Source organism: Argiope bruennichi, chromosome 3 (assembly GCF_947563725.1).
Source record: "Argiope bruennichi chromosome 3, qqArgBrue1.1, whole genome shotgun sequence".
In the NCBI taxonomy this organism is placed as follows: Eukaryota; Metazoa; Arthropoda; class Arachnida; order Araneae; family Araneidae; genus Argiope; species Argiope bruennichi.
The window spans coordinates 73,064,524-73,089,916 of NC_079153.1; the positions used below are offsets into that span (position 1 = coordinate 73,064,524).

Sequence of the window (25,393 nt, forward strand, 5' to 3'; positions counted from 1 at the left end):
AAAAGAATATAGGCAATAGCAAGTTTTAAATGAATTTCAAATATTGATTTATTTAAGGTATCTAAACATCATGAAAATAAAGCAGTATCAAAATTAAAAACACGAAATTGAAAAGAAATCCATTTTTCCATGTAAAATCTTAATGTAATGGCAACACAGGAAAACCTTCTGCTCAGTTTTTATTTTCGAGAACGAAGGGTGTTTCGTATCTTACAGTATAAAAATTCTGATAAAGTTGCTTGTTTATCTTAATGCTTCAAAGTTTCTGAAGTGGTTTTGTTGAAATTATAAAATGCATATCACTATTTTATTTCTTCAGCTTGATCCATATACCAATTATTGAGCGACAGTGTAAAATTTAAAGGATTCCTAAACGATCATTTCATTTGTTTTGAAATTTTTTTCGGTCATCTAAATTATAGAAATGAAGTTTGAATGATGAACAATAAATTTTTTCTCTTAAATGTTGATGTGACAGTTACAGAAAGCGATTATGCAGGAGACATGAGGTGTGTATTTATAACATTTATGCATCTTCAAAAGTTGAGCATGTTTCTGTGAATTATCCATAATATTAAATAATCATTTTTTCTAAATTCTTGTTAACAATCTAATTAACGTATGTCTTTAAAATATACGTACAAACGTAAATTTAATTCAAAATCTTGTCGGTACATTCTCACTATATAAATATATTTATTAAGTTTTTGATGCAATTCCCCGCTATTAAACATTTACGTATTTAAAATAAAGTATTTTTTATGCATGTATAATTTACTTATTTAGATTTTATTTGGAATAAGACGTATTAATAATAATTAAAATGTAGAATTTTTTTAAAGTGATGACATGCTTTCTAAATAAGTAGCCGTGTAAACAAAAAATGCATGCAAATAAATATGAATATTATTTGAATGCTCAGTTTCAATCCATATATTGGGGTACAATAATGAAAGTCTGCATTAAACTTTCCTATTTGAAAATTGCACTATCATATGATCGAACGATTTTAATTTTTTGTTATATCTATCTTTATATTATATAATTGCATTATTACATTTTTAAGTGCTGCCTAATACAATAATTGTTTGATTTTATACTTAATTATTTTATAAACTTGAAAAAGTAATGTACAAAGTAGGAATGAAAGTAAGTTTCTAAAAATAAATTAGAAGTTAGTTGGGCAGTAAATTTATGTTCTTAATGGAAATTCAAAATTTAAATCTATCACTGCCATAATAATAAAAGTTGAAGTTTTGAAAAAATTAAAATTGAAACAGATTTCATAAAACATTAATAATTATAATGAAGTTTCAGCATATATTATCCTTAAAGCATTAATCAAAACACTTTTTGGACAACATTGTTTATTTTGATAACATTCAAACATGATAGTATTGCATATATAATATTAAATTTGATAGTATTTTTACAAGTTTTTGCAGTAAAAAAAAATCTTAAATTTAATCAGACCTTTTATCCTCATGTAATCTTAATAATTTCATTCCTCCTTGATTTTATATATTTCATGTTTCTGTTTTGAAATTTTATCTTTATATTTGATAATTTTACTTTTTTTTAGTTTCAGATGTTTGTAGATTTAAGCTTTGATGTGAGCTATAGTTTTGAAGTTGGCATTTTGCAATGATGGCAGTTTCTGAGTATCATCTAGATACCAGAATACGTAGACGGCATATACCACTTGTAACGCAACAAGTATGTCTTTGTCATTAATATTTTAAATAACTACATTAGTAAGATTTATTTTCTTTTTCTGACTACTAACAATTTATTTTTGTGAAGGAAAGTAATATTGTTTTATTAAATGATTTACATAGCCAATTTCAGAAATCCTATAAAACATCTTATTTAAATAAACAATTTTAGAATGAAAATTTGGGCAAAAATCTTAAAATCAGTGATGTTTATTATATTTCAGAAAAGGCAGTATTGCATTTTTAAAACACTCTTTGACTTTAAACATAAATAAAGTGCATTAATAAATTGATTTTAGTTAATTTAAATAAATTGTATATTTTTGTTTATTACTCGGTATATTTTTGTTATTTTTATTTATATTTTTGTATATATATTGTATATTTTTATTATTACATTTTAAACTAATCAAATTTATACTCCAGTTTCTTAAAATTAATATTTTTCCTGTTTTTTATTTTTTTTATTTTGTAAAATTGGTTTTTAATAGGATGCTTATAATTAATTTTTTTAATTTTAAAAGTATTCTTAAATTAAGTATTTGAAATTAAGTTATATTCTTTATGTAATGTCTTAAATGTATTCAGTTTATTTAAGAACAATGTATTTCTTCCAAAGCGACGACTACGACATTTAAGAAGCATATCAGCAAGGAATATTACATTTCAAAATAAGAATGGTTGCAGTGAATTAAATGTGGCATTTACTTTACACAGTAAATTGGATTCACCAGGTATGAATTTCACCCTTTCTTTTTTTCCTCAATAATTTACCATTTTAATTGTTCATAAAATTGCAGATAATTTTCAGTCAGTTAAAAGTTATGCTATGAGAATACCTTATTTTCTCAATAAATATGCAAATATTTTCATTATTCCTCAATCAATAATAATGTTTAATTTTTAACTTAATCATATGTATGTGCTATAATTACTTTCAAATTTCATAAAATTCATGCTATAAAAACATAATTTATGCATATTTTAAATGATTAGAAGCTTTTATAAATTAAAAAAATGTATGTCAGATATTTTAACCTAAAATAAATCTCATTTCTTTAGGATATTGATAAAAATGATGTTGATAAAAATGAAAGTTTCTTTGAGAAAATTATAAAAATGTAAAATATCTTATTTTTGATTATAATTCACTTGACGATGAAACATGAGTGATTGTTTACTTTATTATCTCATACAAAGTCAACAATTGATATTGTTCTATAGATAAGTGAGGCGATAAATAATTTGTCACCAAAATATTTTTAAATGTTACATTTCTATGTAACTCATTAAGCAAATTAAAGTATTATTTCTATTTGAAAATATTTTATCTAACTAGTTTTTTTTTTTTTTTTTTTTTTTTTAAATTTTGTGCCATTTATACTTATTTTAAATTTAATTTCTGTGGTCACTTATTTTATCAAAGATTCTTATTGTTTTCAGTATAATGTGTGTGTGTTTTTTTTTATCAATGTTAAAACACTATTACTATTACTATTAGAAAATCTGAATTTTTTTTTAAAGAACATTTCTTCAGTATAGCATGTAAATAATTTTTGCTAGATGATGTAATGATTCTCAATTGTTAGATATATTGTTGTTTTTATACAAACCATACTATTTTTATTCTTGATCCTTCTTTGTAAAGTTGGTGTAATTGTTTATTATTTTATTAAATTTAATCCCTTGTTTGTTGAATATATAGCAATTTAATTAAATGTAGAATTATTTCTTAAGTTTACTTCATTATTCATTCTTTGAATTATTTGTTTTTGAGAAATATTTTAATAAATTTTAAAAACAAATCTCACCTCTTTTTTTAATTTGAAATTTTAGCTTTTTACACCAGTGAAATCATATCGGATGGCCTGGTAAGTACAAAAAGAAGGTGAAAAAATCTTTTATTTGCTATTGTTTAATTTCCTTATAATTTAATTAAAATTATTAATATTCTTTAGAATCCATCATGGAAGGATTTTGAGAGTAGCAATTTTCCAGAAGATGTGGATTCTGCTTCTTCGTGTATCCTTAATGATCATGTTAAATTAGAAATTGGTTATTCCAACACATTAAAAAATTATGAAAAAATACTTTACAATTCACTATCTCTATTTCATAGCACTTGTTATTCGTATTTTTTTACTTTTATCTGATATTTTCAACATTCTCAATTTAAAAGATAATTTTTTTTATGTACAAGGTAAACTAGGGGTAACTGTAATATATAACAAAATTTTGCTTACATTTTCAACTTATTCTTTCAAGTAATTGGCATTTTGTTTTGATTATATCAAAATCAAAATAGGCTGGCTGTTGTATTTAAAAATTGAAGTCATTTTATGGGGTGGTGCAATAATTTTTATCAAGTTTTTAATATTGTAAAAATTAAAAATATATGTGATTTTAATTATTATTTTATTTCTTCATTAATTCTTTTCTTTCTTTTTCAATTCTTCATCAAAGGTGTTTTTCAGAACTTAACTCTAGATATGATATATATAGAGAGAGTAGTGAAATTTAGATTTATGTTGAGCATAATTACAGCTTGAAGTATACACTCTTTTTGAGGCTCCATCATATTAATTAAACTTAATTGGAATGTATTCTAATGCATGGGTTTGATCAACATAAAATTTCACCACACTTAATTCTTAAAGAGCCAGTATTAATCAACTGGTATTCTAACTTTGCCATTAACATTTAAAGAGTAGTTGGATTTTTTTTATTGACTAATTTAAATAAAAGTTGCATAATGCACTAAATTACATGGAACATTCTAAAGAGACATATCTTTTGTTAATATACTTAAAAAGATATAAAGTAGAATTACTGCAGGACATAAAGGATTTGAATATGGAGATAATATCTTCAATTTGAATATAATCTCATTCCAAAGTAAATAAAAATAATAAGTTATTTTAAAAGAGAAAAAAATGATTTAATAAATTTTAATCAGTTTCCAGAAAAGCATCAGTGCTCTTGAGGAATCAATTTTTTTTCTACTCTCTTTCAAACAATACTATTATTTTCATTTTATGTGGAATAAAAATGATAGAAATTATCAAAATGTCCCTACATTTTTTGCATTCATATTAAAGCAAAATTAGTATATGCTATATTTTCTTTTTAAATTTTTCTTATATCATTGTGTAGAAATGTTATATCCTTACATTTTTAAACAGATGTCATTGTTAGAGTTTGGAACATGACAGGTGATAAGCAGCTGCTGTTAGAATGGCTGGTGTTTTTCACCGGTCTTGTCTATGTTGGTGAACAGGTGCAGTGAATTTGCATTCTAAAATGGAATTCATCTGAAATGTTTAATTTTTTATTGAATATAATAAATTTAAAGTGTATTTTTTACTATTATTTTTTATTTTTAAAAATTTAAATGATTATTTTAATTGACTGATTTGATATATCTTTTAGTGAGATTCTTTACTAATTTTTATATCTTTTAAATTCATTATTTTTTTGCATCATTTAGAATTATGTTAAGGAAAAATGTTTTTGATACATTGTTTATATATTTTATTCTATGAAGCTGTTTCCTTGATGTACATTTTTCAACCTTGCAATAACATAAGAAAGTGAAATAGCATTCTCATCTGAAGGGGAGAGAGAGATGTTAGTGAATATTATGTTATGGTGACTACAAAATTTTGATAATCCCATTGGTTTTTATTTCCCTTTTAATCAAAATTTTAGAAAAACCAAAGTTAGATTTTAAACTATGCAAAAATTATATCATAATTCTAATAGAACAAGAAGATATTCCTATCTTAGTAAGCTATTACTATGTTACCATATCTCTGATTTGGTTGTTTCAGATTAACTAATGCAAGTTGTAAGAGAAATTATATATGGACAGAGTACATATTAATAATACACTCGAGATGTTAATATGAAAATATTTGAAGTTTTGTTCACTTGTAGCGAGATTGATTGCTAACAATAAAGTTCATAAGCACTCAAATAAAAATTAATCACTAAAATTAGATTATTAATTATTTCAATCTATTAATAGAAATTGTTAGATTCCGATGTAAATAAATATATATAAAATATGAGGTTTATAATCCTTTATAACTTATTTTTATTCATACAAGTTTATTCGAACACCAATAAATCAGTCACTTTAACATTAAAAGTTGCTTGACACCAAAACTAAGGTATCTGATAATAATGCAGATCAAAGAAGCCAAGATATTTTTAACTCCACTCAGTGTTTTAGATTTTGATGGTTGATGGATTATCTTAAGAATATGTACATGTGCATGGAGTATTAAGTTAATGCGATGTCGGATGCTTAGTCTGGGTGTCTAAAGACTTATGTTATAGCAAAACTTGCTTAATTAATGGAATCTTTGTATATATTTAAAAGATGATGAAAAGCTATAAATCAATATATTTTGAGCTCAAAGCATAATGGATTAAAAATGAATTTGCTTTTCAAATATTAATTTTGGGGTTTGCCTAGCCATTATCATTTGAAAGAAACTTGGACTTCACCATTGAAAATCTGAAAGCAGAAAGAGTGAAAGGGAGAATTGGTATTGATATCTATTGCAGTAATATTATCCATCCTTTGATGATTATCCTTCAGTGTGTCTACAAGCATAGTATAAATGACTGATTTAAGATGAAAAATAAATATATGTTATAATTTAGAGTTTGGTTAGATTTGAAATCAAACAATGAGCCCCATATTTTCAACTCGTTTTCTGTGAAGCATCAAAAGTGTTTTTGCATTTAATCGAAAAAAATGCTATCATCTATTCAGATACATATCCAATGTTTGTCAGCATTTGTAAAAATCTAATATTGCAATTCCTTTTGTTTTCATTCAGATCTCTTTTATGAATCATTGAATTAAGATATATTGAAATGAAGCATTGATTGATGTCCAATTCTTTTAATAAATTTCACTAACTTGCTTTTGTATAATTCTTGTAACAATGCATATTTGATTATCTTTTCAGATACCAAAAGAGGGAAAGAATTTCAAACCAAATTCATTAATCTTTGGTATGTCTGAAGGATATTATGGGTGTAAAGATAGTTATCAGGTAATGACCAAAATAATACTAAAACCCATTTAATATTCTATTTCTCAATGATTTGCACTACATGTACATATTTAATACTTGATAATATATTTTGTATATCCAATATATGTGTTGTATTCACAATTGTTTACTGAACTATAATGTCATTTACTGTTAAAAATAGCACTGGAATTTAATGGCATTTAAATATCATTTTTCAAAAAGATATGTGGTTATAAAAGTTGTACTATGAATTTTCAATTCATTCTCATTCTTTTATCTTAAAAATAAACCTAAATTAAGATTACTTAGATTTAGTGTGTTAAGTAAGTTTGTGCAATATTCTATAAAATGCTAAGTTATAAAATATTAATATATAAATAAATAAATATAAATGATGCATCAGTGTTAATTAAAGTATTTGTTACATGCTAAATTATCTCTGGTAGACTGATGTAGTTTATTATCCATGAAAAATGAGATGCCTATTTAAAATAAACCTTAATGTATTTTGAGGCAAAAGCACATGAAAGATTTCTAATTTGTTATATTTAGTTTTGAAGAAGAAGAAAATGTGTGTGTGTTGATTCAGTCAATGATACTATTTCTTATTCTGTCAAATTTTTCCTTTTAGTATTCAGCAGGGAATGCTAATGACTCTACTGTGAAAGACTCAATAGATGCTGATGTAGCAAGTTTGCGTACTTCATATACTCTAAGTACTTTGTCTAGGTAATTCTTTTTCTATTAAAATTAATTAAAGCTATTTTGAATTTTTGTCTTCATATTCTATTGCTAATTTAACTTATAAGTTTTTAATATATTTTAAGTGATTTGTCATGTATGTATTTAGAGCTATTTTCTCTACTAATTATAACTGAAAGAAAGTTACTAAAGATTTCAAATAAAATATAATTATTTATTTTGAGTAAATGTTATTTTAGTTACTAAATTTTCTTATATTAAATAAATATTTATATTAGAATCATACTTACTTTTATACATATATTATGTTTTTCTCATTAGTGATAAAACACTAAAATGTGAATTTATAATGTTTTATAATTCTATTTGTATATGATTATTCTGATTAATTTTCTCATTTGGAATTTGTTACTGGAACAAATCTAATAATAAATATAAGTAGAATTATATACTGTGTGATATTAAAAACCTTTTTTTAATATCGCACCTATTTTTACCTTTTTTTAAAAAAATAAATACAGTACATTACTTTAATATTTCTTATAGATTATATTGTTTGACATTAAATAAATTATTAAGAAACTGAAAAGGAATTGAAATTGTTAAAAAGAAAAACATTGATTTTACTTACTTCTAAATATTGTTCTTTTTGTAAATGTTTTTTTCTTAATTACTGTTTTTTTCTTAATTACTAAAAAAAAGCTTATAAATTATTTTTATAGGCAAATTTTCATGTAACATATTTTTATTAAATTTATTTTTCAGATCATTATTTTTTTAATTTTCATTTTTTGAGGGATTAAACAAATAAATCTAAAAAAACCTTAATAGAATTTTCTAAGCTATTTAAAATGCTTTCTATTATAGGATAAAAACAGTTGAGAGAGCTATAAAACAAACTCAGGCTGCTGTCCAAAGGCGGAAGAATAGCATCAGCAATAAACTTCAGAGTAGTCAAGATTTACATAGTATCCGTGCTCAGCAGGAATTGCTAAGAATAAAAATATCTGTGTTAAAAACTGAATTACAGTTTCAGCAAAGGAGCTCAGATGCTCTAGAAGTTGAGTTAGAAGTACGTCAAAATGAATTAGCTAAAAAAAGTAAGTGATATTACCATCATTATTTCTTATTGAGTTATTATATTGGGTCAAATGCTCATGTTTTTAGTCTGCATTGTGAAATAAGCTGATCCTGTATTCAGAAATTAATATTTCATTCCTAATTCTATTAAAAAAATTTTTAATTTAATATTTTTAGAGGTATAAATATTTTTTTATTATGTTGAAAAATTCAGAAGAAAAAAAAAATCACGTTTATAATTTTTTCGACATTTTGTTATATTTCAAGTGAGTTAAAATTTTAAGTAATTATTTTGAAGTGCAAATTTCCAAGATAAAAGTATGCCTAAAATGAGTATTCACCTTTTTATTTGTATTTTAATTAATTTAATTTGTATAAATACTCTCATTGTGTTCTAAACATATTATATAAAAGAATATACTGAATGTAAGTGGACTATAAGGAAAAATATTAGAAAAATAAGAGCTCTTGCAACCTTTTAACTTTATAACTATAAAAAATAAATTTCTCTATGTTTTTATGATGCACTTTGAAATATTAATACTTTTTAATTGCAATGAGTAACAGTGCATATATAGATTTTTTTAAAAAATGGGTTATTTTAAATAAATTGAAGGAAATTTGGAGTTGGTCTTAGTTTCTATCACAAATTATCTATCATTTTAAAATGAACAAACAATTGTTTGCAATTTTTCTTATATAATTAAATTGTGGTTAAAATATATATCTGAATTAAAGTCAGATTCAGTGTTTGAATTATCCAAACTATGTTTCTATGCTTTTTGATCATGCAAACGATTTTACATATTCTTGTTTTTGTCTATAGTATTATCCTTATTCATCAAATATCTCAGTGTTGAATTTTTCAATAATATTATATTTATTTGAACTTATTTGTTCCATTGGATATCTAACAATTTCTTTTTCTACTGTGAATTCACCTGAATATGCTGAAAGTTCATTTTAGTTTCAGCAGATACAACTTGTGTACTTAAAATGTGCAAAGCCACTTTGTTATAATATTATTGGAATACTAATTCTTCTAAAAAATATTGAATTCCTACTCTCTAATCCTTCCCATAATACTCTTCTCTGTAGCTATCTTAAAATGAATGCTATCATTTGCTGCTTACAAAAATTCATAAATAAACGTTAAATCATCAAGGTTAGGTGACTTCAAATAATTTCCTTATCATTAGATTATCAGGAGGGAAATAACATCCTTTTCTGATTGATTGATTTTTATACTTCACAAAATCTGTTATCATTTATTTGTAGCTATTTGTCTTAAACAATGCTGACCATAAACAATGCAAAATATCAAATGTTGGTCTTCTGCCCTGGAAAATCATCTTGATACCTACTGTTCTATTCTGAATACATACCTCTTTATCATACATTGAATGCACTTTAAAGGTTGTCACATAGTTAAGTGAATTGGCTATATATGAATTATACTTCTTGATTATTCTGTTATAACCTTAAAAGACGATACTTCTGTCACTACTTCAGTTAAAGCAATGCCGCATGCTGACCACCTTTTATATGGATATACCTTATATATATTCATATTATTTTATTTATTTTTATTATTATTTTTTATTATTTATATTATTTATTTTTATTATTATTTTATATAGATATACCTTATATATATATATATATATATTATTTTATCCAATTTTTGGGTATTTATCCAAGTTTGTAAAAAATACCCCAAAAATGTTTTTGGGATGCCCATTACTTACCCACACTGCATCATTAATTATAATGCTACTAATTATAATTAATGATGCACCATGGTACCACATAAGTATCATTACTTGATTGATGGTACTACTCTTTTCTTCTTCCTTTATTATATTTATTATTATTATATAAGAAATCTTAGTAATGTCAAATCCATTTTGATTTTTTATTTGCATTTAAGAATGTATTTTTGTTCATATTTTAGCTTTTACGTAGAGTAATTGTATTGTCTGTACCTCTATCTGTTGTCTGTATCTATTAATGATATTAAGATATTATGATTATAGTTAAGTTTTTATTGAATTCTTTTCTGTAAAAACTTTTCTCAGCCTTGATCTCCTGATATATATTTATATTTTTATAATTTCTTTTAAAATAAGTTTCCATTAAGAATAATTTGAAAACAGTTTATTTAAATTTCTACTTGGTACACTCAAATTTGATTTTTAATTAGTACATTTATTGGAAAAAGTTTCTAGAATAGAAAGACAAGTTTATTTGATCTAAATCTTATTGATTTTGTCTCAAATTATTGCATTTTTATTAGTAAAAATATTCTTTTGATTAATTGTTTTATAGTCATTAAAAATGCTTCTGACTTATCAGTTATTTTTATTCTTTGATGTTTATCAGCTAATAATCCTTTTGTTTCACATCTTTTATTTGAGTTCATGTATTTTTAATTTTCTATTGAAGGAAAAGTTTAACATTAAATTTTAAACACTAATATGTAAGTTTACTGTTTATGTAAGAAGAAATCAGGCTAATCTTTTTCTGCTTGAAAATAAATGTATTAATTTACTATAATATTTATATTATATACTCAATAAAATGTATTGTCATAGAAACTGCATTGAATGAGTATAGACATTTTTTTTTACCATTGATATGTGTGGGAAATATATTTGAATGAAATGCAGATTCTTTGAAATTCAATAAAATGTTTGAAAGCCTTTTAAAATTTGTTTATTATTCCAAAAAAATGATATATTTATAACAGCTATATATATATATATATTTATCAGGAAGTGAAATGAACAAAAAAATAGCAGAGCATAAAAAATTAGTGGAAAAATGTGTTGAAATGTCCAAGGTTTATAATGAATATCGAGAAACGCTTCTTAAAACTGAAGCACAGCTGAATTTTCGAAGGAAAGCGCTTATATCTGAATTAAGCTGCATCTATCCAATTGTCGAAGTGAGTAATTCATATTTTGATTGAAATATATCCAGTTTTATTCTTTCTCTCTAACTGTTACACTTCAGAACAAATTTAACTATAAAAATTTTTGGTTATGAATATACACTGTCGGAAATAAAAAATCCCAATACCAAGAAATACTTGTGTTACATAAACAAAATTTGGTAGGTGCATTTATGCGTCTGAAAGATGACATCAATTCAAATTTTGCTCTTAAGCGAGTGCCACTCACAACTTGCAAATCAGGTTTGCTTTAAATGCATGCTGTAAAGTTTGTGAGCATTATTTATCTTTGAAATTTGACGTATTGAGTTGATGTTAGCCAAGAATGTCTTTAAGAAGACGAAGAAGCTGTTATCAACAGCTCACCGAGTTTGAACGAAGTTGTGTAATAGGGCTACAAGAAAGTGGATTTTCTTTCCACGATATTCCAGAAAGACTTAGCCATGATTGTTGGGAGCAGTGGTCGAGGGATGGTACTGAAGACCGGATTCCAGGTTGTCACATGGCACTACTGACAGGGAAGACTGCCGCATTCGGCGTACAGTTGTCGCGCATTCTACTGCGTCTGTGGCAGAGATTCAAGCTGCAGTTGGTACTACAGTGATACAATGAACTGTTAGAAATCGGTAACTTCAAGGACAGCTCCGAGCCAGGCATCCTGTAGCATGCATTCCACTAGCACCAAGCTATTGCTGTGGTTGTGGCCAGTGGTGTCAAGCCAAAGCTCATTGAAGGAAAGAGTGGAGTGGATTTTCTGATGAAAGCTGGTTCTGCCTGGTGCCTGTGATGGCCGTATGTTGGTCAGAAGAAGGCCTGGGGAATGCCTGCAACCAAATTGTCTGCAGTCTAGTCATACTGGACATATACCTGGTGTCATGATCTAGTGAGCAATTTCCTATGACAGCACTCTTGTAGTTATCCCAAGCACACTGACTGTAAATTTGTGCGTCAATCTTGTAATTCAAAGTGTAGTGCACATTCATGAACAGCATTCAAGGGGGAAGTTTCCAACAAGATAATGCCCACCCTCCTATCGCTATTGTGACTCAATGTGCTCTACACAGTGTCGATATGTTTGTTACCTTGGCCTGTGAGATCACCAGATCTGTCTCTAATTGAGCATGTGTGGGATATCATTAAATGACAACTTCAGCATCATCTACAGCAGCACTGATCATTCCAGTATTGACAAAACAAATACAACAAGCATGGAACTCCATACCACAAAGTGCCATTTGGCACCTGTATGACACGTTTGCAGGCTTGCAATCAAAATTCTGGAGGTTACAATGGCTATTAATGTAACAGCATTTCACATTCAAAATGCATTTTCTTGAGCTTAAATTAACCTGTGATCTTGAAAATTTAATCAATTAAACATGTTAACTGAACAAATGCACTTTCCAAATTTCATTACTCTACGATAATTTTATCTTGGTGTTGGGATTTTTTTTTTCCGTCAGTTTATTATATATTTTTTTATAGTCTACTATTGGTGTGCATTTTCTGTTATAGATAAAGGAAGTGAGTTATTAGTTTTAGCTCATTTGTGTCATATTATTTAATTGAAAATCATAAAATTTATATAATTATACTGTGTTGTATATTGTTTTAGTAACACTAATTTATGTTCTTTCAAATGAAAGTCGTGTATCATAATCATAAATGTATCTATTCCTTAGAATTTTTTTAAAAGGTTATTAGCAAAACTTGGAATTGAAAAATATTAGTATGAATTAATGGAGAAAATATTTCATCCATCCATCCTCTCTCATCTTAAATGATTGAAAAAATTTTATTTCCTTACTGGAATACTTATTACTATAGGATTTGCCATATCAGTAAGAGAATTGGGAAAACACATGGAATCTAAATATCAATGAAACAGGGAATTTTGAAATTTTTCTTCAAACTGAGAAAATGCAGGGAATTTTATTTCCCCTTCTAAAAAAGATTTATCTCTTTAAACATTACAAAAATAAAATATTATTGTCAAAGCTAAAAAAAATTAAACTATACTATTCGCAGAATCACGTGCTTTTCATCTGTTTAGATTAGTATAATTTTCAAGACTGTGAAAAATATTGTTATTGGAATAGTGGCTATAGCTTCTTGAATATTAGTGTTTAATATTTGTGAAGATTATTACAAAAAAATTGAATGCATGTCCAAAAATTTTGTTTATTTTATAAGCAGTTTCTTATTTAAATACATATTTCTTGAAAAGCAGTGCAGTGTTATATGAAAAGCAAATGATTGATTTACTTCTTAATTCCTAAGCACTATGTGCAATGTTCAGAATGTGTAGAGATCCAGCTTGAAATTTTCCTGAAAAAATTTAAAAGAATAGTTTGATGAATTTAATCGAGAAATTCATTGCAATGACTTTCATGATTTAATGTTTTGAGATCATAAGAACTTTCTGATTTTTGAGAAGTCAAAAAATAATTCTTGTGTTGTCACATAGTAGTGCAACTGTGGAAAATGGATTTGAATATCAACAAGCATATATTTAATAAAACTTTAACCCATTCAGGACCGGGAAAAGGAGAAAGAAGCATTCCCCCAGGCCTGCATGCTCCGAGAGTGTACACACTCCCACTAGCAGGCAATTTTTCCCGCTACGCCTAATTTTAATTAAAAATTCATATAAAATCATTATTGCAAATAAGTACGCTGAAATTTATAGTTTATTATGATTGATAGTATCTGAATTTACTGTAATAAAATTGTTACGATATTTGCAAAAACAATTGCAAAATTTAAAGTAAATAAAAGAAACATTTTTATTAGAATAACATTTTAATAAATGATGTATAATATATACTTTCCGAAAATGATATATATTTGCTTATTAATATTCAAAACATGGAAAATATTAGAAAACTTAATGTCAAAAAATTACTTAATTATGTCTAAAATATTTGAAGTTTATGATACATTACAAAATGTATTTTGGGACAAAGTCCTAGCTTGAAAGTTTTGCATTTACAATATGATAACTTTCGTTTTTATTCTTTTAAATAACTAACTGATTCATTTATCCATTTAGAAACCTCTCTCACTTAAATATTTTGCTCTTTTCGCCATGGAGACTAAAATAAAACTGACCCAAAATATACAAAAAGAAAAAAAAAACTATCTATCTCACTCCAAATGCAAACAATAAATCTACACCCACATAAACCAATAAGTAATATTTTATCCATCTTTGTAAAAATATAAATGTAAACCCAGAGCACAGGCAGTCAAGGTCCTTTAACTGCCCAACTTCTTGAGAGAGCCAAAAAAGTGTAATTGCTTATATGTTTAAATACCCAGATCAAATAAAAAAACAAACTCGGAAAGAAATGAGCATATTGAAGGTCAGTGTTCTGTGAAACATTATTCAAAATTATAATGAACTTCAACTGCCCTAGTGCCATTTAAAAATTTAAATAAAATGTTCCAAATTGAAATCAATGCGCGATCATGCTCCTGGAGTGGGAAAGGCTGATCACATGTACGAGATCCTGATCCCTGAAGTGAGACTCGCATGATCACGGTACTCAACAAGTTAAAAGAAAATTCTTTGATTGATCTAAGAACTATGTATGATGTCATAAACCTTCATGGAGATATCTTAAATGTTTCTATCTGAAGAGATTTTGCTACATTATCAAAATTAGTGCATGTGAGGTATTATAAGGTTTTAGAAAAAGCAGAAAAAATTTTAGAAAAAAAAAATGTATCCAATAAATACAGAAGGCATTTCAAAGTGAATTGTTCAAAAGAAAAAAAAGAGGGCGGGGATTGATGATTAAAAAATCAATAAATGTTTCAGATATTGATGTTCAAATATATATGAGTTGGTGCAAAAGAATGAAATAAAATAAAATAAAACTTTGTAATGCATTTTGTTAAGTAATCATTAAATACTTTATATCATAATAGCAAAAATATTAGTTTTCTTTTAGTTTTTTTTTTTCTGTCCTTAATTTTGTGTGATTTTAAATTACAGAATAAAAGGTAAATTATCAGTTTTTTCCCCCTTAATATGGGAATTTGCCTTGCAAAATAATTTGAGGGTTGAATATTTTTTCTACAATACAAATATTTCATTTAATATTCTATTATTTCAGACATTGTTTGCTTTTTCTGACAAAAACAAGATAGCCATTATTATTCTATTGTAACTATTTTACGAGTACTATTTGCATGCTTCCTTTTATACTGTGTATGAATGCAAGGAAAACACAGATCCCCCCCCCAGATTTAGGTGGAAACCTTGTTTTAGGGGCCATTATTTTAAATTTACATTCAGTTCATTATGTTTTTCTTAGAAAACTGGAGAGCAAATGAAAACTTCATTAACTACATTCAAATTTATATACAAGAACAATGAGATGTTTAATTCTGAATAATTCTTCATATCTACTTCACAAAGTAAATTTGAATTCATTTAGAGCATTGTATTTGCTTCAAAACATGTCTTATGTAAATTCTTTATTAAAATCAATGCTATTTTTTTTTCCAATTTAAATTAGGTACATCTTATTCCTTTATAATGCTGAGGACAATGGATTCATTCTAGAACCAATAATTTTTAATAATCTTTTACAGTTGAATAAAAATGTTGCACCATTGAATAATAGATTTCACATTTTGTTTAAAAATAAATATTAAAATTTTCTTTTTATGGTTTTCTGCATTTTGAGAAACATACATAATTTCACTAAAATTTTTGTACAAAATTTTTTTAACCCAATTTTATTTAAAATGTGTTTTTGGTCCCAATATGATTTATTTTAAGATATAATTCCCATTTGCATTTATTTGTTAAAGAATTTTTGAAAGCGGAATTCAAAGTCTTTTTAAAAATGCAGTGAGAATACAAGAATACTGCTACTCTTCATTGGGTTGTTCGGAAAGTAATTTCGTTTTTCCCCAATAGAGGATTCAATTGTATTTTTTCACATCCAACTGTAAATGTACACTGCTCCAACCTGCATTATCATTATATGTTTTGAGTACTAATATAGCAAGACTTGCTTGTAAAAAAAAAGTCTTGTTTATTCTACGCAGTAGTTTTCGGTTGATGGTCTTTCAAATATAAATGGTGAAAAACAGCATTTTCGGCATATCTTACTTTTTTACTATCAAAAAGGTAAAAATGCTGTTCAAGCAAGAAAAAAATTAGCTGATGTGTACAGAGAAGGTGTATTAATAGTATGCCAGTCCCAAAACTGGTTTGCAAAATTTCGATCCAATGTTTTTGAGGTTGAAGATGCATCATGTTCTTGAAGGCCAATTAAGGTAAGACACAGTAAAGGCAGTAATTAATGCAAACTGATGAATAACAACTCATGACATTGCTAGAGAGGTTAAATTTGTTGAATTCAACTGTTCTTGATCACTTGAAAGGCCTAGATTTACCGCAAAGTTGAAATGTGGGTTCCTCATTTTCTCACGGAAGGAAATTTGTGTTGTCACATTGACATCTTTGATTTGCTTCTCAAACTTTAAGAAAATTATCCATTTTTGAAGCACATCATCACTGTGGATTAGAAATGGGTTGTCTATAACAATGTCAAATGCAAGAGATCATGGAGTAAAATAGATGAACTGCCTCAAAGCATTTCAAAAGCCAATATTCATTTTAAAAAAAAGTGATGCTATCACTTTGGTGGAATTTAAAAGGAATCTTTAGTTTTTACTGGACAACACAACAATTAATTCTGAAGTGTATTGTCACCAACTTTACAAACTGAATGATTCACTTAAACAGAAAAGATCAACTGAAAAGGTGTAGTGTTCTACCGAGATAATGCAAGACTCCATACATATTTGGAAACTCACCAAATGCCAAATGCTCACCAAAATTTACAGCTTGAATGGGATATACTACCACACCTACGATATTCTACAGACCTGGCACCTTCTGATTATTATTTGTTCTGGTCACTACAAAATTTTTTAGACAGTAAAACCTTTACTTCAAAAAATTGGGTCAAAAAGTCACCTGGATCAGTTTTTTGGCCAGCAAGGAACAAAAATTTTATGAGCATGGAATCATGCTTCTGCCAGAAAGATGACAAAAAGTATTGGACCAGAATAGACAATGTATAATTTAATAAAATATTTATTCACTATATGAAAATTGTTTTTCATTTTCACACACACCAAAAAAGAAAGAAAAAAAATTACTTTTTGAACAACCCAATAAATACTTACTGCAAGGATAAGTGTAATACTTCAAATAATTAACAAATACATGCTTATTAATCCCCAATAACATTTGCATAGGAAACAGTTAATCTTCAAATATATCCAGACTCAAAAAAAAAAAAAAAAAAAAGGATAAGAACAGATACTTCCACATTACCTCAAAGCATATTTTTCAGATTTCTTTTTTTTTTATTCTCGATAATAAATACAATTTGGGATCAGATTTATAATGGACATGTATTGTAGCATGTAGCCTTTTTTTTCTTTGTAATCTCACAGATTTTAATTGCATATTATTTTCTTAAAATAATTACTCTCCTTAAAAATATTAAAAAAATAATCACCTGCACTTTATCATATCTTACAGTGTTTTATTACAACATATTATGATTGTCTTATATTACGATGATTATATTATATAAAAGCATAATTGTTCTTTTCACAGTTACCTGATGGTAAGGGTTATAGTATCCATAATGCTCATCTTCCCAATTCGGAAAATCTTACAGGTATAGCTTTTAATTAAATTTGCTGATTATTGCTAAAGAAATTTTCTGCAAATAGTACTCATGTTATTTTTTCCTTCTTTTTTGCAGAGCGCACTGATCAGATGTCAGCTGTTGCTTTAGGTTATGTGTGCCATATTGTTTTAATGATTTCCCAGTTCCTAAATGTTCCCTTAAGATACCCTATCAACTTCTATGGATCAACCTCCTCAATTATAGATCATATATCAAGCTCATTACCGGACAAAACAAGAGAGTAATATATGCTATTATTGTTATGCATTTGGATTATTTTTGTATTTACTACCATTTATTTTAAGCAATGCAATCAACTAACAGCTAGCCATAAGGTATTTCATGTTATTTTTAGTTTTTCCTATTGAATTTAAAGTGACATTAGATTCTAAAAGTAGAAACCTGGTAACAAATATGCTAAAAAATGCTTTGACTGTGAAATTTTAACTTTTTTTTGTGTGTGTATGTTTAAGAAAAAAAGATTCACATAAAATATTACTTTTTTAATTTACAAAAACTGGCCTTTGATAAGTTTATTATCAAAAAACTCATGCTGAAATTAATTGGGAATGTGTTTTACATTTCAATCCTATCTTTAAATCGAATAATAATAATATTTAATTGAATAATAATTCTAATATAATAATAATAATAATAATTAATTGAAGAATAATTCTAGGTATGTCGATTTTTGAATAATTCAGAGACAGTATAAATAATGTATTGATTTTGTTTACAGATAATAGTTAATAGTATCCAAAATACTTTGAGAATAAAGACCAATTAAATTTTTTTTCTTTCATATATTGCATCAAAATATTAGTAAGTGGCTATTTTTTTTTGTATAACTTTTTATTAGAATTTACATTTTTACAAGCTTTTTTATAGTTTCTGAAAAATCTATTCCTTTTAAAGGTTTGTAAACATTGCACTCATATGCTTTGTATTTGAAAGGCAACTCTTTAAAAAGATAATGAAAAAGGTTTCTCAACTGAAACCTTGTATTTTATCATTCAAACATCCATTTCAAAAATTCAGGTCTAATCCCAAAGGAAACTAATGTTCATTGTTTTAATTCTCAATTCCATATAATTTTAGAAATAGTGGGAATTGAAGAAATAGAATAAACTGGAATTATAGCTTTCTATGTATCAAAAGAATGTACTACGTGCATATATATAAAATATTAACTTCTCTCAAATCAATTAAATTTAGATTCTTCTCATAGTATTGTGAAGTTTCATAAGAAAATATTATTTCCTTCATAATTATAAATTTCTAATTTCTTCTAATTTTGTCTCAGTATTAATTAATAGAATATAGTAAAAATTTAAAAATTTTCCTGCATATTTTATGTTGATATTGTAAGAATTATTCTTATTTCCCATGTAAATTTTAATTACAAATCTAAATGATGCACTTTTGTTGCCTTCTGTGAATAAATATCTTAAAAATCAGAATTTCTCTATATTAAAAATTAATTCACATCTTTTTTTGAAAATGTTTATTGATAAAATATGACAGCCCTGAATCCCTTAAGTATGAAGTCTCAGCATATTTCACGCATTGAACAATGATATTTTTCAACGAATAAACTAAAATTCATTCACAGGTTGTCATTCTGTTATAAATTGTAGGGAATTTGCTAGCTTCTAAAGTGTTTTATGGAATATGACAATATTAAGTTGACAAGCAATATGATATCTTTTCAAAACAGATGATGGAATATAATTGTATTACAATAAAAACTTACAGTTAAGGAATTAAAAGCTCTTTCATATATGATAATCTTATTTGTAATTTTGTAGGTTTCAGCTTTTTGTGAAAAATAAAGAACGGCGATGTTTTGAATATGGCGTTTTTTTACTAAACAAAAATATTGCACAAGTATGTTTCTTATCAGTCATCCTTTAAATTTCTCTTATTTCATCATTCATTCTATGTATTTATATATAATAATAAGAAATAAAAATGAAACTAATTTTTCTTTTGTAGCTTCGAATTCATTGTCGTATGTCTACTCGTGACCTAAGTGCCACTCTTCCCAACCTCAGCTCACTTATAGAACTCAAGCTGTCTACTGTTAGGTATGTTACTTTTCCTTTTAAATTTCCTTTCATGTTCAGCCACATATTTCCCTGTATTTTTGCAAAGTGGTATTTAATGTTTAAAGATTTAGGATTGTTTTTCCTCCACAAATTTATCATTTGATATTTCAAACTTATTATAATTATTCTTTTGTTCTGTCTTACATTGAAAATAAATGAAATAATAATTTATAATTATATTTCATTTTGAAACCTGTTTATTGATATTCCTTTTTTACTTTCCCCCAGCTGATGTTGTCCGTGATTGATATGTAATATGATAGCTGAATGCAACAGAAGGTGTGAAGATCTGCTTATTATTTCCAATTTGTTTCTAATATATACAGTTTTATTTTAGTTCAATTAACATTTAATTGTATAAGGAATGTACAAATTGTAATGCTTTTTAAAATTTTGTTATAAAATCACAGTATGCAAGATGCCAAACATTTTGACGCATTTTTTTTAACTTGTATACAAAGTATAGAAAAAATATTGTAATCATAAAAAAAAATTCACACTTAAAATTTTGAAGAATCTCCATATTTTAGACCTCTCTGAGTTCGAAAAATACGTTTAAAAAAAAAAGTCTGTCTATCCATTTGTGACAAGGATAACTCAAAAACACTTTAAACTAGACGGATGAAACTGGTATACGATCTTTACACCTAATTTGTAGATTTCTATCAAATTTTGTATGAAATCCATTCTCAGGAGATCTGATTGACTTTTCTAATATAAATTAACATGGTAACTCTAAATGAAGAGAGCTATATAGATAAAATTCAGTACACCTATTTAAAACCTATAGTGTAAACATTTATCAAATTTTGAGCCAAATCCAGTGACTGGTTGACTTTCTGGTGGTCTGTACTTTCAGAAACATGTAATATGAGAATCCAAAATCACAGTGACTTAAATATATTAAATTTGGTATCTGATTTTTGTGATTACAAGTATTTGTTCCATATCAAATTTTGATTTCAATCAGTTTGGAAGAATATATCCGAAACATAAATTCAATTTTCGGATACAATTAACTGCATGCCAGTTATTAATCGCCAAATATCTTGCCAAGGATAGCACAATAAATTTAGTGAAAATGCTAAATTCATGCCAAAGGTTATTGTTTCATAATTATTGTATTCTAGTGCCATGGAAGGTGTTCTCTGGGATAACGCTTATGTTAGAGAGTATATGAAAAAGTTTTTGGAGACCACTTGCTTTTTTTTTTTTTTTTTTTAAATTTAAACTAGTTTTTGAAACTAAATTGAATGTTACATAAAAATTCTGAATGGTAATTTTTCTCATTTTCATTAATGGCCCTTTAAATTATGCCTCATTAGTAGATTTTGTTAATAAAAGATATTATCTTTCTTTTCAGAGATTCAAATGTTGGGTTTTTGCATAAAGAGTTGAAACCTCCCTTGCCAGTTACTCAAAATGGTGTATCAGAATTCTCCCAATCACAATCTTTAAACTTGAACAGAACATATGATCCTCAGATGGAGCAATTAAAGTTAGAGATGGAAGCTATGATTCCTGGAACTGTTCCAATGCAAAATCTGGAAATCCCTGTATTAGGCAAAGATAATTCATCCGCAACTCGTTGTGATTCCTTGGATCGTGGTTTGGACCGAAAGAACTTTGAAGAAACGGATGGTCATGTTCCTACTAACAATTCAATCCAAGCAGCTCTTTTGAGGCAAACCTTTCACCATTCCAGTTCTCCTAATCTAAATTCACCACCTACAGTGAACGAACTCCCAGTAACTGCTCAGAAGGATGGCAAGAATAAAGCCAAAGACAAGACAAAAAAATCAAAGAAATCTCCAGTTTTGAATGATTCTATTTTTTACATTCCATCAATGCAGGATGAAGATAGTGCAAGGGGCAGTGACTCCCTTACTGAAGAAAGACAGGATGAGATCAATAGAGTTGTTGTCAGTGATGATTTTTCTGCAGATTTGTCTCTTCGAACAGAACAGTTAGCTAATAGAAAGTCGAGTTTTCAGATGCAGAGGTTACGATCTTCGTCTACAGAGGAAGAACAGTCACCTCATATATGATGGTTATTTTCTTAACCTTAATAGTTTCTTAAAGAAATTCCCTAATGTCCAATTAAAAGCAAAAGAATTTCATTATTAGCATTGGAATTTCTATACTGTATGATATTTTTTTAATGCATAATTGTTAAGATTGAAATTTCTTTGAAATATATATGTGCAATTATTCTATGATATCTGAAGTTTATTCAAAATATTTTCATCGTTCACATATATGTTTTTCTTTAAAATCTTTTTTCATTGTTTTGAATTGACATGTGAAATTTTTCTTTCGTAATTTTTATGCACATATCAGAAAAAAAAATAATAAAAGTTGTAAACATGATTTTAAACAATTGCTTTTGCTTTCATCTATGATGGAATAATGTTAAAACTATGTTTTGAGGAAAAATTCTTAATCATTATTTTATATAATATATGTTGTTATCAAAATGCGACTCATAATTTAATATTAATAATATTGGTAAATTACTGCAGTTTCAAGTTTAATTATTTTGAAAGTATTTGTTTTTTCACTTAAAAAATCAATCCAGGTTTATGTTAGTAAATATTTATGGTATTTGCTGTATACCTTTTGTGCCTTTTTACCTGGAGAAATAGCTCCGAATACTTATGCCAAATGGAAAGTTTCAATTTAGCAAATTTTATTATGATGGACATTTTGTAATTGTAATTTAAACTTTTCTTCCTAAGAAAGCCTTTCCTTTTTCTCTTTTTTTTATTGTTGCATATAGTTAATTATGTATTTCTCTTATGTCATCACAAAATTGTGCTGAATTTTTAATTGGTTTTATGAAATTCACTTTTGTTTTTCACACAATTTAACTTAAATGTCTGGAATTGGTGTATTAGGAATTAAATTTTGGGGCAATCTTTGTATAATTACCCTTTATATTACAGGTTTTTTTTAAACAAAAGATGGGATTATAAGAGTTTTTATTTATGAGAACATTTAATATTTATCTAAAAAATTGCATTAATTACTTGAAGTTATCAAATCTCCAATCAGCTATTGCAAAAATATATATTTGTACTCTAGAAATTGTTTAAAAAAAATCAAATTTCTTGTTTAGTTATTTGATACTGAACAATTTGATTTATGCAAGTTATTATTGCATTTTTAGTATTAAATTATTACTTAAATTATTTGTATTTTCATAGGGAAGAGAAATTATTAACTGATGTAAATTAATTAGAATAGTTAAACTTATAATGAGTTACCAAAAGGGATTAATTCCTGAAATTACTCAGATTTTGTAGTTGAGAGATGAGATTTGACCCAAGATGACAGATATGCTCAAAATTTTTTACTTACTGAAGTTTGAGTTAGATTTGTTTGATATTTTATCAGAAAAGGAAGGCTTTTTCTGGAGAAAAATATAGTACTTGTAGCATTTTCTATGTTACTGCCAGATGGCAAAACTTAAATAATTGTACTATTATTATTTTCTTTTGCTTCTTTAAAACATCCCTTCTAATATATATTCTTATAGAAGAATTTCTATTTGACTATTTTGTTTTTGTAAATAGATTAGGTTCTGTTATATAAATCATAAGATTATTTTAGTTATAAATTTAATATATTCATAAAACCTTTATGTTTTATTAAAATATAAAGAACAAATATGTCAAGGTAAGAGATAAATATATTTTTCTTTATTGTGTTGTATTTGTATATATTGTTATATTCAAGGAATAAGATAGCATGTAACGTAAAGTAGTAATAATTGTTCCTTGTTTTGTAATAATTTTTTTGAAGTTTAATTACATTTTAGTGTCATTATTCTGAAGTTACATTACAAAAACTTTAAAAAACATCTACCTGAAAAGCTAAATTAATGAAATTATTTAGTAAAAACTAAGTTTGTCAGAATTGCTAATGACATCTTCTGGTTCATGAATTATTATTTTAAGTGAAATTCATTTATCTGTATTTCTTTTTTGCTCATTATTCAGAAAAAGTTAATATTCATTAGAGTATGGATTTAATAATATATTTTGCTGCTTTAATCTCAAAATTCTTTTAAGATAAGTTTCAAAAATAGTTCCAGTTATATTGAGAAACATAAAGTATCCTAATGATTTTAATTATATTGAAATTTTTTTTACAATGTTTCTATCATTTGCCATATTACATTGTTTAGTAATTTTTACTTTAATTAATAGTAATTGACAAGTACTGCTGATGTTTCCATTAGGCAGTGCTATTTCACTATTGTTTTCAACCTTTAAGACAGTTATATAGTTATTGAATTTGATATATTTAGTACATTGGCAGTAGACTGACAAACTTTATTTTCTTCTTGAACTTCACTTTATTAAATTTTATACTTTTTTGTTTTGCTACCAGCTTATGTAGGTGTAAATTTGAGTTTTATTATATGTACACAAATCTTTAATTTTGTAAGCTGATGTGTAAAAAAATTAAGTATTATTTAAATGTTAAAGATATATTTTTCTACTCGAGTATGTTCAGAATTTTTTTAAAATTTGGTATAAACATGCATGAGAGTTTTCTTGTGTTAAAAGAAATTTAAGTTATCTAGTTGTAAAAGTTTAATGATAACAAACCTGATTTTATTTTTAGTGAAGACATATTCTCTGTGATATTAATGAAAATGAAATATATGTATATAATAAAGAATAATTTGCTTATATTTTTTTATGATTTTTTTCAATCGTGAATGTATAGCAAATGAAATGAAGTCACATATTCCAAATGAAACATGCACTATTTTGTAAAATTCTTATATAATACAGGGTGCTCTAAAGAAATGGAACAAGTATTTATTTCCGGAAATATTGTATCTGGACATATACTTCCAATTGCAAAGTTTCATTAAATAAGTTGAAAAATTATTATTAAAGTTTTAGACTTCTCTCTACAAGATTCGAAATATGAAAATGAACTTAATAATAAAACACTATAAAGAATACTAATTTTATTTATTTAAATTTACTTTTTTTTGTTATAAAAATTAGTTTGCAATTGTAGTTGAGTTCTGAAAACA

The 25,393-nt window shown here is 26.1% G+C and overlaps 1 protein-coding gene across 2 annotated transcripts; it reads left to right on the forward strand.

The window, feature by feature from the left end:
• The first annotated feature begins 184 nt into the window (after window positions 1-184).
• On the forward strand, window positions 185-25,037 carry LOC129963085 (UV radiation resistance-associated protein-like). Of its 2 annotated transcripts, none has more exons than XM_056077126.1 (15): window positions 185-509; window positions 1,583-1,716; window positions 2,335-2,449; window positions 3,552-3,586; window positions 3,674-3,737; window positions 4,898-4,992; window positions 6,698-6,784; window positions 7,398-7,495; window positions 8,336-8,568; window positions 11,323-11,495; window positions 18,154-18,217; window positions 18,305-18,470; window positions 20,038-20,116; window positions 20,225-20,316; window positions 21,701-25,037. In XM_056077126.1, exons 2-15 carry the CDS (start codon window positions 1,645-1,647, stop codon window positions 22,383-22,385), a joined length of 2,058 nt encoding a protein of 685 aa, XP_055933101.1. In that variant the 5' UTR covers window positions 185-509; window positions 1,583-1,644; the 3' UTR covers window positions 22,386-25,037. The 2 variants fall into 2 exon arrangements, with proteins under 2 accessions (XP_055933101.1, XP_055933102.1); XM_056077127.1 differs by having other exon boundaries at window positions 1,589-1,716.
• The last annotated feature ends 356 nt before the right edge of the window (window positions 25,038-25,393 follow it).